Source organism: Diadema antillarum, unplaced genomic scaffold, assembly GCF_040938485.1.
Source record: "Diadema antillarum isolate AM-2024a unplaced genomic scaffold, OU_Dant_1.0 seq00001494_RagTag, whole genome shotgun sequence".
NCBI classification, from domain to species: domain Eukaryota; kingdom Metazoa; phylum Echinodermata; class Echinoidea; order Diadematoida; family Diadematidae; genus Diadema; species Diadema antillarum.
Window position 1 is genome coordinate 141,966 of NW_027272231.1, and position 15,527 is coordinate 157,492.

At 37.7% G+C, this 15,527-nt stretch overlaps 1 protein-coding gene across 1 annotated transcript in view; it reads left to right on the plus strand.

Annotated features, from left to right (window-relative positions):
* Nucleotides 1-14,610, plus strand: part of LOC139710022 (type 1 phosphatidylinositol 4,5-bisphosphate 4-phosphatase-like) — a 35,616-nt gene extending 21,006 nt beyond the window's left edge. The window contains exons 4-8 of the mRNA XM_071621973.1: nt 4,671-4,788; nt 5,513-5,559; nt 7,528-7,618; nt 11,569-11,623; nt 14,199-14,610. Of these exons, the coding sequence (XP_071478074.1) occupies nt 4,671-4,788; nt 5,513-5,559; nt 7,528-7,618; nt 11,569-11,623; nt 14,199-14,281 (394 nt within the window). The 3' untranslated portion in view covers nt 14,282-14,610. The remainder of the gene's footprint in view (nt 1-4,670; nt 4,789-5,512; nt 5,560-7,527; nt 7,619-11,568; nt 11,624-14,198) is intronic.
* Nucleotides 14,611-15,527: the final 917 nt, after the last annotated feature.

Below are 15,527 nucleotides of genomic sequence, written 5' to 3' on the forward strand. Positions count from 1 at the left end.
TGCATTTTGATCTGTTTATTTGTTTGTTTTTTACCATCTCATATCGCATTGATTTGTGCACTAAAATGTTGCCGGAGTTTGACTCATCATATCTGAACAAGCCTTTATGAGTCATTTTGGACAGGCAATTAGAACTCACAGTACTTTGGTATTCTGAAAATGAAATTGATTCTTACGAGTTTAATTGATTTTGCATTTTCTACTTTCTATGATCTGTTTTGGTATTAGAAAAGAAATTAGAGGTCAAGGGAAATTTTCTGGGGTTTTTTGTGTTGTTGGACTATGTAATTTATTAAGATCACTTGCTTTTCAATGTTTCATAGGTTAACTTTTTTTTTGGATGTTGTGAATATTTTTGCGCACTTGCCTTTGTCAGGGTTATGTCCTGATGTCGACGAGAACTTTACTCGTGAATGCTTCAAAGTCGATCCTTGAACTTTAAAGATTGTCTCCCCCATATGTAGGCTAAAATTTTGAAGTTGCTTTTTGATCAGTCACGAATAAGAGAAAAGTGATAAATTTCAAAGCTTTAAGAAAAAATAGGTATACAAGTGTAAGTGAGTTTTAATTGTGAAATTATAGTGATCTTTAAGTAAAATGGAATAAGATCCATTTATTATCCTCTGCCAAGAAGTGGTGCCTGAATTGTTATGGTTTTGAGTAGTCCATCCCTCCGTGTGTGTGATAGCTTGAAATCTGTTAAAATAATCATAAATGTGAATAAAATGTGTTAAGCCTATGTGTGACTGAGTCTATCAAATTGCATTATGGAATCGAAATAAATGTCACAGTCAAATTTGTCTAGTTTTTATTTGTAATAGATTCATACAATGTCTGTTTGTTTTTCATTGTTTCCTTACATTTTCAGCCTGATGCTAGTTTTGATCACCACTTGAAGAGGGAAAGCAGAAGAAGATGCAGCTCTTGATGCAGCTTGCTTGCTTGAAGATCAGAAGATGCAGCTTGCTTGACAGAGGACGTCAGAAGGATAACATACATGTGTACCAATATTACTTCATTGTTGACCACTACCCTGCCCTGCCCTGGTGATATCATTCAGAGTGCCTTCGACACATTGTTCAAAGCACATTAGATATGTGTTTTGTCTACGGTATGCAAAACCTCTCATCAACCTTTGGACATTTGGAATTACCCCGAGTTCGTGAACCGAGATCTAAACTTTCAAATAGATAATGAAGTGATGCATTCTTTAGGAGTTCCCACTGAAACTGCTTTTTTTTTCATTGTTTGCCATACGAACATGGACTGAGTGATGGACAAACAATAAATTGCGCCCAGGGGGCCTGTGTACGGACATAATTTGATTCGTTCAATGGTTTTAGAAGACACTTGAAGAATCATCATTGTGACAGTGAAACTGTGAAGATACTCCAAGTCCAGTTCTATGGAGGAACCGAGATAGAGACTGATGATATACAGTTGATGAAACAGTACTCTTCATTAGTCGATGACAGTTTTTGATGAGGAGGTGATTACCTTTAGTCCAGGGGACATTGAACAACGACCTTGTAATTTTTACATGTCCTAGTTTACATGTGTCAGTATGGAGTAATGCATTACCATGGTAACATCAAATTTTCATAAAGATTACAAATACAGAATGTGGATCAAGCTACTTAGTTTTAAATCAATTCTGTTGAAATTCGATTGTCCAGAAATCTGTTGCCATGGCAATTGCAGTTTTTAAACAAATCATACAAAATTGTGTGGATCACGCTGCTCTCGTAATTTCTTTTTTTTTTTTAGCATTTAAATCTGAATTTGATACATATGGTCACTATGATAATATGTTATCGTGCAAGACACTTTTTGTGGGGGGTCATAAATCCGTTTCCATGGCAACAGCATCTTCATACAAATCATCCACAAGTACGATGTGGATTCAGCTAACTTCCTCAGATTTTGAGCATTTGACTTTAAATTTGGCACATGTGACCACTGTATTATGTACCTGTGCAAATTTTATTTTTCGTCATTGTCAAATAGTATGTTGTCAAGTTAATGGTATTTTGTAATGAGAATCGTATAAACTACAAGTGGATTGAGCTTACTCTCTCAATTTTTAGCAATAACCTTGAGATATGACACCTATATATTGTGACAAGATAAATTCTAGATGTGCAAAACACTTATCTCGTCAATGTTAAACAATGCGTTGCCATGCTAACTTATTTTTTTTTTAATACAAAGCAATCGAAGATATTGTGATTGACTCATAACTCCCTCATGTTTTAGGCATTTGACTTGAAATTTGGCAAGTGACCACTGTAGTGCGCTAATGTGCAAATGTCATCTTTTGTATCGGTCAAAGAAAGTGTTATCATGGCAGTGACATTTTCAAATTAAAAACTTATACAACAGTTGATTATGCAATCTCCCTCAGTTTCTTAGCATCTGGCCTGAAATATTGCACAGAGTGCTAATGTAATGGCAACCATCTTTTAAAATGAAAATCAAACAAAAAATACTGTGAATTGGGTGAGCTCCCTCAGTTTTCTAGCATTTGACTTGAGGTTTCGCTCATGTAACCAGTGTAATCTTAAAATGAGTCACACACTGATCTCACTGTTGAGTAATCTTGCTATGGTAACAACTTTTGTTACATTGTACTTTTTTTTTCAACAAAAGGCATACAAGAATATCATGAATTGAGCTAACTCTCTAAGTTTTAGGTGGGGGTATCAATTACATCCAGTTCGAGTTGAAAATATTGGCCCAAGAAGGCCTTATGTGTGTCATTTGAATATTTAAATGATCACAATTTCACATGCTTGTATCGTCACTTGCAATAGCATTGATCAAAAGAAAGAGTATAATTTTTTTTATGTTAACATTTTACAACCAGACTGGATGATCTATGTTGAATATTTGAATTATACAGCTGAGTAGGCAATTCAATTTGAACATTTGAATGATAGAGCCAAGAAGATATAATACTAGTATCAATTTCATTTGAAAATTCAACTTGATAGTGCCAAGAAGGCCAAAGGTATTCAGAGTGAGTATTTAAATTTGATATTTTAGCCTACAATAGCCATAATGTATCTCATTTGCATAGATAATCAAAGAACCAACTGACAGGGTCAAAGGTTTTCCATTTTGATACTTACATTGTAGAGATGAGGCTTTCATTACATGTAATAGAATTATTGTGTTTTGTTGTGACAGACAGAATTTATTAAATATTTTGATCAACCTAGTGGCACGTGACTGTCTTTCACCTACTTACATTACTGTGTTATTTTGTGCGATTGAATGTGGAGAGTGTGAAATGATGTCGAGGTATCGACACTTCAAATTGTTAATAAGTTGGCATCACTTGGAATTTATTTCTCACTCTGAAGCGTTGAATCAACACTTCTGTGGTGTCAAATAAACACCAAATAATGCAAACTTATAACACTTTGAAGTGTTAGAATAACACCATGACAGGTGTTGGGGTATAGATTCTAACAACAAATAGTGTTGAAGTTACACCGTCATTGGTGTTAAAGGGTGTCAAAAGAACACCAAAGTGGTGTCAACTTATCAATAATCTAAGCAACACCAAAGCTGGTGTTGGTATATTTTAACACCACGGGTGTTGAACTTACACCATAACTGGTGTTGGGATGTCAAATGAACACCATTATGGTGTCAACTTCTTAACACTCTCTTAAGTGTTGAAAAAACACCGAGGCTGGTGTTGGTATATTTTTACACCCTTTAACACCCATGGGTGTTGGATATTTTAACACCAGAGACGGTGTTACTTCAACACCAGATGGTGTGGTCCTTTATTGAAGTTCGGCCGGTGTTAGATTCAACACCAGTGGTGTTAAATCTAACACCACTGTTTTTGCAGTGTGGGAAATACGCCAAAGTGGCAATCTAAATGTTGTATTATTACAATCCAGATATAAACACATTTTAGCAGATACATCATAACCCAATCATTGTTATCAGGAAATGTGTACAGTATGTATTATGTGGACCCCTATGGAAACCAGCTCTGCTGATCAGGGTGTTCCACCCCATGAAGTGGCAATAAATTCAAATCAAATCAATGTGATGAGTGAAATGAGGATCCAGCTTGCATTGCCTAAAAAACCTCCTTGCCAGCCACTACGCTATGTATTGTAGCTGAAAGCAAATTCCACTTTTACTGTTAAGTGTTGGGGCATGTTTTACGCACGTGGACTTGCCAACTACAAGTACATGTCCTATGTACTTAGAAATGACCATTCACTTGAGTGGAGGAGAGGGAAAATTGTATTTGATTGAACAAAGAAACAATAGTTACTACTTTAATACTGTTATTCACTGGTAACAAGCATAATTGACAACTGGACACCATCTGAAACAGCTATTCATATTTATTATTTTGTGTGTTCATATAATATTTTCTTGTAATCCAGTAGAGTCCTTTTAAGTGATGATATGAATGTACAGTTTTAAAAGGTAAAGTTAACCAAAATACAACTCTGAAGACTAAACAGATCACTGTTCTTGTCATTACTGCTGTTCAATTATTAATATTCATGATCATATTAACATTATTATTTTTAGCATTGTCAGTGTCACTATTCTTTTTGTGCTATATGCTCCCACCACCGTTACTACTACTGCTACCAACACTACTTCTTCAATTCAATCCCTCAATATTGCAGCAAACGCATCATCAACCTGCAGTCTGCAATGTTCCCCCATGGTGCCCCAACCACAACAACGCTGACGACGATATCTGGCTACAGGATTGTCTGCGCCCACTGCAACCAGTGGTTCCGCGTGAGTAGACGTACACCTCTCCACAGGTCACGCATTGTTTACCGTTGTGTAACTGGTGATTTTACAAGGGAGAGTGCCATTCCAAGCATTCTCTGTGTTTATCATACCAGCCTTGGTTGTCAGTTTTGTTCCGAACTGAGTTGAAGGTTTGCATTTGAATGCATCTTTGACATGCAGAATTTGATATGTTATTATGACATACTGTAGATCCACAAAATAATCACTTTTACTGGTAATTGAGCCCTGCATCTTAGCCGTGAAGTGGGACTAGAAGCAGATTAGTTTTAGATTTTGTGTCCTGCCATCTTTATGGTCCACTTTAATATCGTTTGATACCTCAATTGCTTGAGAGTTACTAATGATGGTTTCACAAACCTATGTGTAATGTGATTTGTGGACAACCCTGCAAACATAGGATGCATTAATTTGATCATGTGCAAAGGTCAGAACAGCTTGGAGGGTGTTGGTCACTAATCATGATCAAAAAGAAAAAAGAAATACACCACTTTTTAACAAACTTTAGTCAAATTTAGGTCAGGAATCTTCAGTTTCAATATGAATCACTGATTTCCTGTGCTTACTGTTAAAAAAAAAAGTGTGTAACAGAATTCAATCACACATGTAGGGTTAGTTGAATGTATAACTGAGTTGTGATTTGGGCAGTAGACATTCTAGAGATAAATAGAACCTGAACACTTTCTTCTTGTCATTCTCACTTCAACAGTTTCCTCATCACTATGCCCTGGCCAGATGCCCTTACTGCAGAAAAGTGTAAGTTAACCAGTGAACAATTTACTGTTACTCTTTGTAACTATGTATGTTTTTTGTTTGCTCGTTTGTTTGTTTGTTTGTTTGTTTGTTTGTTTAGGTTACAAACTTTCATTGGGGATGAAAAGCACACACTCTGAGAAATAGAAAATGGGAGTTGATGGTTGTATGTTGAAGTTAACCCATGCCAGAAGTCGAAATATCAAAGGAAGCACACTGGTATTCATTTTCTTACAAATTAAAGTTAATACCCCATTTATACAAAAAGTTTTGGCCGAGGAGCACTCCTGAAGCACTTTGACCCTCATGCTCCTTAAAGTCTCTTCATTGAAAGCACAGAATGACCTCTTCCCAAGATCACATGCAAAGTGGCTGAGAGGGGCATAAATATGTCATGGTGACTTTCGAGTACACAGAAACTTCTAACATAAAAGCGGTATCCACAGCGCGGAGCGCTCAAAACGTTGGTGACCGTTTACACAGTGTTTTAGAGCACCTCATGAGCCCTGTAAATGCCCTGTATAAATGGGGTATGGGGTTTCCGCCAATCTCACGAGGCAACTCAAACTTCTGAAGATGTGTAAGCTTAAGATTCAGAGTTGGTGGGAGTCACAAGTTTTCATTATTATTTCGTAAAGTTGTTTTACAGTTTGATGTCCGCTGGACAGGAGGGACATTCAACCAATCCTTTTTGTCATGTAGAGAGTATGGAGGCTTCGTCAGGGAGATACTGGCAGTGAATGCTTTCAGGCATTGTTTAGAAAGTTGTCACTGAGTGCCTATGATGTGTGGAGTGCACAATACCCTTCAATAAATCTTTGTTCACTAGACCAGAGGAAGGCATGTCATTCTTTTCTGGCTAAGTGTCACAGAGTATTCCAGATTAGCCAGGGATCATATATAACTTGGGCACTTCATTTCAGTGACCGTACTCATGCAGCTGCATGCCTTATGAGTGATTTATCCCAGCAAATTGTTATGTAATTGTACTGCAGAAAACATCTTCTTCTCTGTAGCAAATTGTCAAATCTGAATGTCCCTGCATATTTCACATTGGAGAAAGATCAAATGGAAGTGGTTAGGTTCATCAAGTCTGCACAAAATTAGAAAGAAATTTACAAAACTTTACAAAACATGACTTTTGGGGGGAGAGACAATAATTTTTATCTTAAAACAACTTGTTGACAATTTAAGTAGTTACAGGTTTAGCTATAAAGTGTTTAGACAATTTTTCAACTGAAACAAGCAATTATATTTTGACAAACACAGGGTTCAAATTAAAGAGAATTTTTAACTCTTTATGAAAAGCTGACAAAGAAGAGTGAAGATTATGATTCAAAGAAATGGCATTATACCGCAGGCTTGTTTGTTTGTTTGTTTGTTTGGTTTTTTTTTTTCTTGGATTCTATAGGTTAAAGTTTGTGACAAGCAAGTAAACTGATTGAGTCCATGACATGCTGTAGCAACAAGTCTTTCTGACACTCCACTGTGTCTCAAGCACTCGCTCTTCATACCAGTGTAAAGAACAATGAGTACATGCATTACAAGGGGGAACTATCCTTTGCTGCAAAATGTAGAGAATACATAGCTGAACAGTGAAATAGCAATGATTCTCATCACTGGCTCAAACTCATTGTCTGTATACATGGTTGTGAGTAGGAGCTGACTGTCTCTTGTAACAGTGTAAACTCTGCCCTCAATTTAACGAAGAATAGAATGCAGTGCTATGCGATAGGATATGAGTACATGTACATTACAGAGAGTTGCAAGGAGGGGAAAAAAGTGACATGAGCAAGAGCCAGTTTTGGTTTCAATGTTTCGGGCTGGGCTTGTGAGTGCCTAGCCATGTCGTCAATTCCCCAATCCATTGAAACTGACATATCCTATTGAGTCGGCTATTTTTGACTGTATCAATACCCATGGATGCAGAGACTGCATGTCAGTTTTGTGTTCGTTATGTTCCGTACGCAGATCCTCGGTTGGACCCAGCTTTGCCAAAAACCGCTGCATCGTGTACGCCGTACTGGGCATCGTCTTTCTGGCTGCTGGCATCGGAGTCACCGTAAGTTTGACATCTCGATTGTGCAGTTTAAAATGCTACGACGCTCCTTCTTGTGATGCATTTAAGATGAAGCTAAAGAGAGAGTTGTTTGCCTCTGACAAAGATTCTGCTAGGAACGAAAGCTCAGGCCCCTTTTGACTCCATTTTACTCCATGGGCTCGCCACTATTGGATACACTATTGGATATTTCATCAACTGAATTGTTTTTGTTTTGTTTATACAATGTGTGTGTGTGAGAGAGAGAGAGAGGGAGAGAGAGTGTGTGTGTAAACTCTGCCCTCAATTCAATGAACGAAAGCTCAGGCCCCTTTTGACTCCATGGGCTCGCCACTATTGGATAAGCAGGTTTTCAGCATTCTTTTCTTGCTACACTTAGAAACATAATTGTCAGTTTCAGAGTCAAACAGTTTAAAGATTGTTTATTATTCAGAAAAAATAATAAAAAGCAGTGAATCATGTTACCAAGTATACTCTCGCATGTGTCTGTGGGAAATGTGTGTTGGAGCAAAATCAGCTCACCCTCATTTGGTTAAGCCATGTAATCATGGAGCTGTGAGTTTGAATAATGATTCTGTGTATGATATGAGAATTCCTGTAATTATACCCCCACCCACACATAGTGTGTAGGGGGGGTATATAGGAATCATCCTGAGGTCGGGTGGCCGGTCGGTCGGTCGGTCGGTCGGTCGGGCGGGCGGTCGGGCGGTCGGTCCGTTGCAAAATGTTGTGGATCGAACTCCTCTCTCATTTTTTGAGCAATTCACCCCAAATTTGGCATGTGTGACCGCTATCAAAGGTAGATGTGCAAGACACCTTTTTCGTTAGTATCGCATAATGCGTTGCCATGGAAACGGCATATTTTCGTAAAAACTTGTGGATCGAACTACTCTCTCATTTTTTGAGCAATTATCCCCAAATTTAGCATGTGTGACTGCTATCAAAGGGAGATGTGCAAGACACCTTTTTCGTTAGTATTGCATAATGAGTTGCCATGGCAACGGCAAATTTTAAAAAAATCTAGCAAAATGTTGTGGATCGAACTCCTCTCTCATTTTTTGAGCAATTGACCCCAAATTTGGCATGTGTGACCGCTATCAAAGGTAGATGTGCAAGACACCTTTTTCGTTAGTATTGCATAATGCGTTGCCATGGAAACGGCATATTTTCGTAAAAACTTGTGGATCGAACTACTCTCTCATTTTTTGAGCAATTATCCCCAAATTTAGCATGTGTGACTGCTATCAAAGGTAGATGTGCAAGACACCTTTTTTATTAGTATCGCTTAATGCGTTGCCATGGCAACGGCATATTTTCATTAAAAACTTGTGGATCGAACAACTTTCTCATTTTTTGAGCAATCAACTTGAAATTTGGCATGTGTGACCGCTATCACAGGCAGATGTGCAAGAGACCTTTTTCGTGAGTATTTCATAATGCGTTGCCATGGCAACGGAAGATTTTCATATAAATCTTATAAAATCTTGTGGATTGCTCTAATCTCTTAGTTTTGTAGCAATTCTGTTTGAATTTGGGATATGCGATCAATGTAATGTATATTTGTGCAGAACACGTTTGATGTGTGTGGTGATGAATCTGTTGCCATGGCAACAGAATTTTTTTTTACCAATCATACAAAAATGTGTGGATGAGTCTAACTCCTTCAGTTTTCAAGCATTTGGCTTAAAAATTGGCACATGTGACCACTATTGTATGTAGATGTGCATACTTACTACTTCGTCATTTTTTATCGATATGTTGCCATGGTAACAGCATAGTTTGAATGAAAGTCATACAGAAATATTGTGGATGAAGTTAACTCCCTCAGTCTTGGAGCATTTGACTTGAAATTTGGCACACATGACCACTATAGTATATAGATGTGCAAACTTAATCTTTCGTCAGTGATAAACAATGCGTTGCCATGGTAACAGCTTTTTTTAACCAAAAAACATACAAAAATATTGTGGATTCGGCTAACTTTCTTTAGTCTTCAAGCGTTTAGCTAGAAATTTGGCACACATTACCACTGTGGTACGTAGATGTGCAAAGGTAATCTTTCGGCAGTGGTAATCAACGCGTTGCCATGGTAACGGCATATTTTGAATGCAAATCATACAAAAATATCGTGGATTCAGTTAAGTCCCTCACTCTTTGAGCATTTGGCTTGAAATTTGGCACATGCAACCACTATAGCATATAGATGTGCAAACTTAATCTTTCGTCAGTGGTGAACAATGGGTTGCCATAGTAACAGCAGCTTTTCACTAAAATGCATACAAAAATATTGTGAATTCAGGTAACTACTTCAGTCTTTGAGCATTAAGCTTGAAATTTGGCACATGTGACCACTATAGTACGTAGATGAGCATACATAGTCTTTGGTCATTGTTGATCAATGTGTTGCCATGGTAACAGTATATTTTTAATGAAAATCATGCAAAAATATTTTGGATTCAGTTAACTCCCTCAGTCTTTGAGCATTTGGCTTGAAATTTGGGACAGGTGACCACTATAGCATATAGATGTTCAAACTTAATCTGTCATTATTGTTGAACAATGCGTTGCCATGGTAACAACATTTTTTCACCAAAAAGCATGTGGATTCCACCAACTCCCTCAGTCTTTGAGCATTTAGCTTGAAATTTGGCACACCTGACCACTATGGTATGTAGATGTGCAAACTTAACCTTTCGTCATTGTTGATCATTGTGTTGCCATGGTAACAGCATAGTTTGAATGAAAATCAATATAAAGATATTGTGGATTCAGGTAACTCCCTCAGTCTTTGAGCGTTTGGCTTGAAATTTGGCACATGCAACCATTGTAGTACAGAGATATGCAAACTTTGTATTTCATCATTGTTGAACAATATGTTGCCATGGTAACAGTGCATTTTGAATGAAAATTATACAAACATTTCAATTAGATCCTGACTCTCTACTCTCTAGCATTTTGGCTTCATATTTGGCACATGTTACCTCTACATTACCTAGATGTGCAAAAACTCTTTTGTCAGTGTTGAAAATGTGTTGCCATGGTAGCAGTATATTTTGAATGAAAATGATACACTAATATTGTGAATTCAACTAAGCCCCTCATCCTGTTAGCATTTGGCTTAAAATTTGGCACATGTGATGGCTATGATATATAGTTGTGCAAAACTACATTTTTTTTTCTTATTATCCAAATTGTGTTGCGCCATGGTTATACAATTTTTAATAAAAACCATAGAAATCGTCAGTTTATTTATCTTGCTCATTCAGTTTTTGAGCATTTGACTTGAGATGTGGGACATTTGACTAACAGTGAGCAATACATTTATTTACTGTTGGACAGTGCATTGCCTTGGTAATTTTTTTTTTCATTAAAAAGTTTTAAAAAAATCCTGGTTCAGCTAATTTCCTCAGTTGTGGGTGGGGGTATATTAATCACAATGAGTGATAGTTCTAGTTTGTTTTTGGCAAACATCTGTGAAGATCATCCAATGTTAGAACATTATGCCAACCCTTTACAGCCAATATTTTCCCATAAAGATCATTGAAAGGTAGCTGTGGGATTTTACTCTTTGACATAAAATCCTCTTTCTGCTCAAGATAACTCAGAATGTTTTTCACGGTTGTAGATAAAAAGGGTTGCATTTGCTGAAATAGTAGCCAAGCATTGGAGATATATTTTGTATGTGATACATGCACACACACTCTCTCTCCCTCTCTCTCTCTCTCTCTCTCTCACACACACATTATATAAACAAAACAAAAACAATTCATTTGATGAAAGTATTGTAGGCTTTTATCTCTGATAGATGCTTCAGTGTTTTTACTTCTATTTCATTTGGATTTTTATATTTAATTCTGTAGTTCTGAATATTGGTGTTTGAATGCATGCATATTGTCTCTGCCTGTACATTTAGTTGTAGCCATTTAAATTTATGTGTTTCTTTTGTCCTTTAGGTTGGAACACTGTCCCTTGCCCAGAGCCAGGGAGGTATCTACTTTGTCTGGATAGGTAAGTTTTTGGAGAGGTGTGCAAGATCTGGGTTAGGCCCTGCTGTACAACAGACTTATATAGACTGAAATATAGAATCATGACAAGTGAGATTAACAAAGTGAACATTCCATTGGCTTTTGAGGATTGCTAGTTATTTGCATGGTACATCCAACCATAAGAAGATACGGTACTGTATACGCTATATATTTGGCGAGTCTAATTTTTCGCGAATCAGGACTTCCCGATAATTTCACGAGCTTTTGGTTAAATTTGCCATTGTAGAGTACAGTACTGACCAGTCAAGTGTATGCATGCACGTTACATTCATTTCGGGATCTATTTTCATTTGTTTTTAAATTTGCGTAAAGCACCCAACTTGTGAAATTCGCGAAAATGAAAACCTCGCGATGTTTTTTGCCATATACAGTATTCGCCCTGATGTGCTTTGTTCACCAATGGTTCATGTCCACTAGAGTGGTTCTTCACCAATTGGCACAGAGATGTGTGGAAATTAATTGCTATTGAATGGAGATTACCTAATCCGTTAATTCCTATCGTATCACTATGCCCTTCCTGTTAGACTGAGGCCATTGTTATGCCTGTGCAAGCTTGCTAACTTACTGCCCAGCTCAAAACCCACAAAAAGTCACAGATTAGGATTCTCTGTAATGAATCAAAATACAGTATTTCATTTGGATTGACCGACTCAAATTTTTTAAAGTCCGCCTTACCTGGGAGAGTAACCTTTTCTCTATCTACTGTCAAATTTTGATGGCTTAAAGGGATGTTATAGTATTGGTTGAGGTGAGGATTCAGCTTTTAACTTCTTGAGAGATACTTAGAAACCACTTTGTGAAATGTCAAAGAGCAAAATGATTTTAAGAGGAATTCAAAGTTCATTTGATAAAAATCCATTTTGAAATGGCTGAGATATCCAAGAACAAAGTAAAACAAGGCGATTGTAATGAAAGGTGGGTCCCATATTTTATTAGGATTGCTTTGTTTTGGATAGCTCTGCTATTTCAAAACCAATTTTGATTAAATAAACTTTGAATTCCTCAGAGAATTATTGGCTCTTTCATATTTTATAAGATGTTTCTCATTATGTCAACAACAACAAAAACTGTTGGAAACCTGAAGCTTTATCTCAACCGAAACTGTACCATGCCTTAACCCGTTGAGGACGAGTCTGGAGTATACTCGAGCAAGTGTCTCTGGGATATGCGTGTTGTAGCAAAATCAGCCCATCCTCAACGGGTTGGAAACAAAACCAAAATTGTGATATAAATAGTTTTCCCAGACCATTTTTTTTAAAGACAGACAATGTTTTCTTTGATGCTTCTGCACAGCACGCCTGAGTGACCCTAATCCTTAAATCCTCTTTTCTCCCTTTTCTATGAAACTGCAGCTCCTTACTCATATTTCAATCACAGTCTCAATGGGTTAGGATGGTCCAATTTTAACAAGTTATATACCATTTTAAAGCTTACAACTTAATCTTTGAAACTATGTCCGTAAGTGGACATTCATTTTGGCCTATTTTTTTTGTGGGTTTTGAGCTTGGCAGTCACAATACAGGTTCAGTTTTGGGGTATTGATCTGAATGCTGATAAAAAAGCATGGCAAGTTATTGCTAAGTGCATGGTCACATTAAGGGGTTAGTGCAGTTTTATGTCTTGTATGTCTTCTCTTCTATTTGATGATCTGATGATGATGATGATCTGATGATGATGATCTGATGATGATCTGATGATGATTTGATGATAACCGATGTTGGCTATAACCGATTGGCTATAACCGATGTGTTGGCTCAGTGAGTAGAGCGGCTGCCCTCACAATCGGGAGGTCGTGGGTTCAAACCCCGGCCGCGTCATACCAAAAGATGTTAAAAGATGGGAGTTGCTGCTACCTTGTTTGCCGTTCAACAGTTGAAAAGGTTAGAGCAACGTCGATCTGGCGCTGCTCAGTGGCTACCGGGCCCACGATCAATTGGGCAAAAAGAATTTCCATTCTTGGACAATAAAATTTGGAGTTTATATCCAAAAACAATTATCTGTATGTACATTTGCATCAGAAGTGTGATATATGAGCTGTAAGTTTGCTCAAAATTTGCATGGATATGTGTAAATGGGTAGGAATTATAGCAGGCAAGAAATTCCAAGTGTGACTCTATAAGATATAATGTGGATGCGTGTGCCTGTGTTTGCCTTTGTGACTGCAATTGTCTGTGTGTATGTGTATGTACATGTATGTCTGTGACTCATCTTTATGTGTGACTGTATGCATGCTTTGGTATCTATGCCTGTGTCTGTGGTTATGTTTGTGTATGTCTGTCTGTGACTTATCTGTGTCTGCATTATGTTTGTGTGTATCTGTGACTGTGTGTGTGTCTGTATCTATGCCCGTTCTGGGACTGTCTATGTCAGTGACTCTGTCTGTGTCCTCGTGTCTCAGTCTCTGTGTATTTGTGTCTGTATCTGTGACTTTATCTGTGAGCAGTTTAAAATCAGTGGTAGTTCTGTCCTTGATTTTTAACTTGTGATGACAAGCAAGATAAAATATCCTTCTTGTCCTCTCTGTTTCTTCAATCTAGGTGCCTTTATCGTGGCTATCCTGAATTTCATGAGGTCATGCTACTACGGCAGCATGAAGGTCAGCTCAGTCGAGAACGAATGAGGGTCACAGGATTAAGTCCCCTCCTCTCCCCTCCCCCTCCCCCAACCCCTTTTGCACAAACATCCAAGCCCCCTCCTACCCTTCTTCTTCGTCATCCACGATCAAAATTCGCAAGCTCTGGAGTGATGCCCTCCTCGATGTCGTGGCAACCATCCCTCGCATCCTCCAAACTCTGTGATCAAAAGTCTGCTGGTGTTTGCTCCTTCCTGGTGAGGTGACGACAGCCGCTGCAGTAACGTGCAGCTCAAGTGTTCATCCTAATGTATCAGTAAAATCATAGAAGTGTTTCACACCACCCTTTGGCACACCAGGCAATCACTAGATGCAGTCTGGAGCAACTTCTATATTTTAGTCCAGTTAAAACCACAAATTCAAACACAAATACAAAAATATGTATCTACGGCTCTTTAGATATATGCTGTTCAAAACTGCCCTTCTTAGTTTATTTAATAGGGGGCATTGATAAGTAAGATATATAAATATATACGCTCATATATTTTCTTTCTATTTGCTCTACTTTTGTTATCTCCTGACATACAAATGTAGTAAACCTTTGATCACGGCAACATTGTGACTGAATCATCTTGTTGCTTGTTATCATTTCCCAGATTTTAGCTGTCCTAGGATTGAGTAGAAAAAAACCATGTATGTCGTAAGTTACGTTGCTTTTAACGAAAACAAAAATAGAATGACACTGTAAATAGTATGTATAGCTACTTATAAAATCAGTGATTTGATCATGATACCAGAGAGTATAAGTGCGATTGTGAAATTTCGTGGGGCTTTTTTTTTTTGTTTTTTTTTTTTGCACAGAGATTATTCAAGATCAAATCATTGAGTTTCGATCGCCGGCATACTGCTGATTTCTCTCGTTGATTCTCTCTCTGTCTTCTTGGTTTTTTGAAATGATAATCACTGACTTTCATTGGACCAATTATGTAAATAGTCCTACTTGTAGGCGCGTGCGTGGAGTAACTCTTTGGCTTGGTATTTCAGCAGCAGGCGAGAGTATTCTGTATGTAAATTTGCATGAGGTTGACATGAAATGAGTCACGACAGACTACTGTAAAACGAGGAATGTTCGCGTGCATTTTAATTTCGTGAATTCTGCGAGAGCCGAGTTTCGCAAAATTTAAATACACGCCAAAAATCTTGTCTACACTATATGCATTGAATGTTGAGAGGCAACTCGTAAAAATTTCATGCTGCGAATGAGGCCGTTGGCTCCCATTCGCGCAAAAATTTC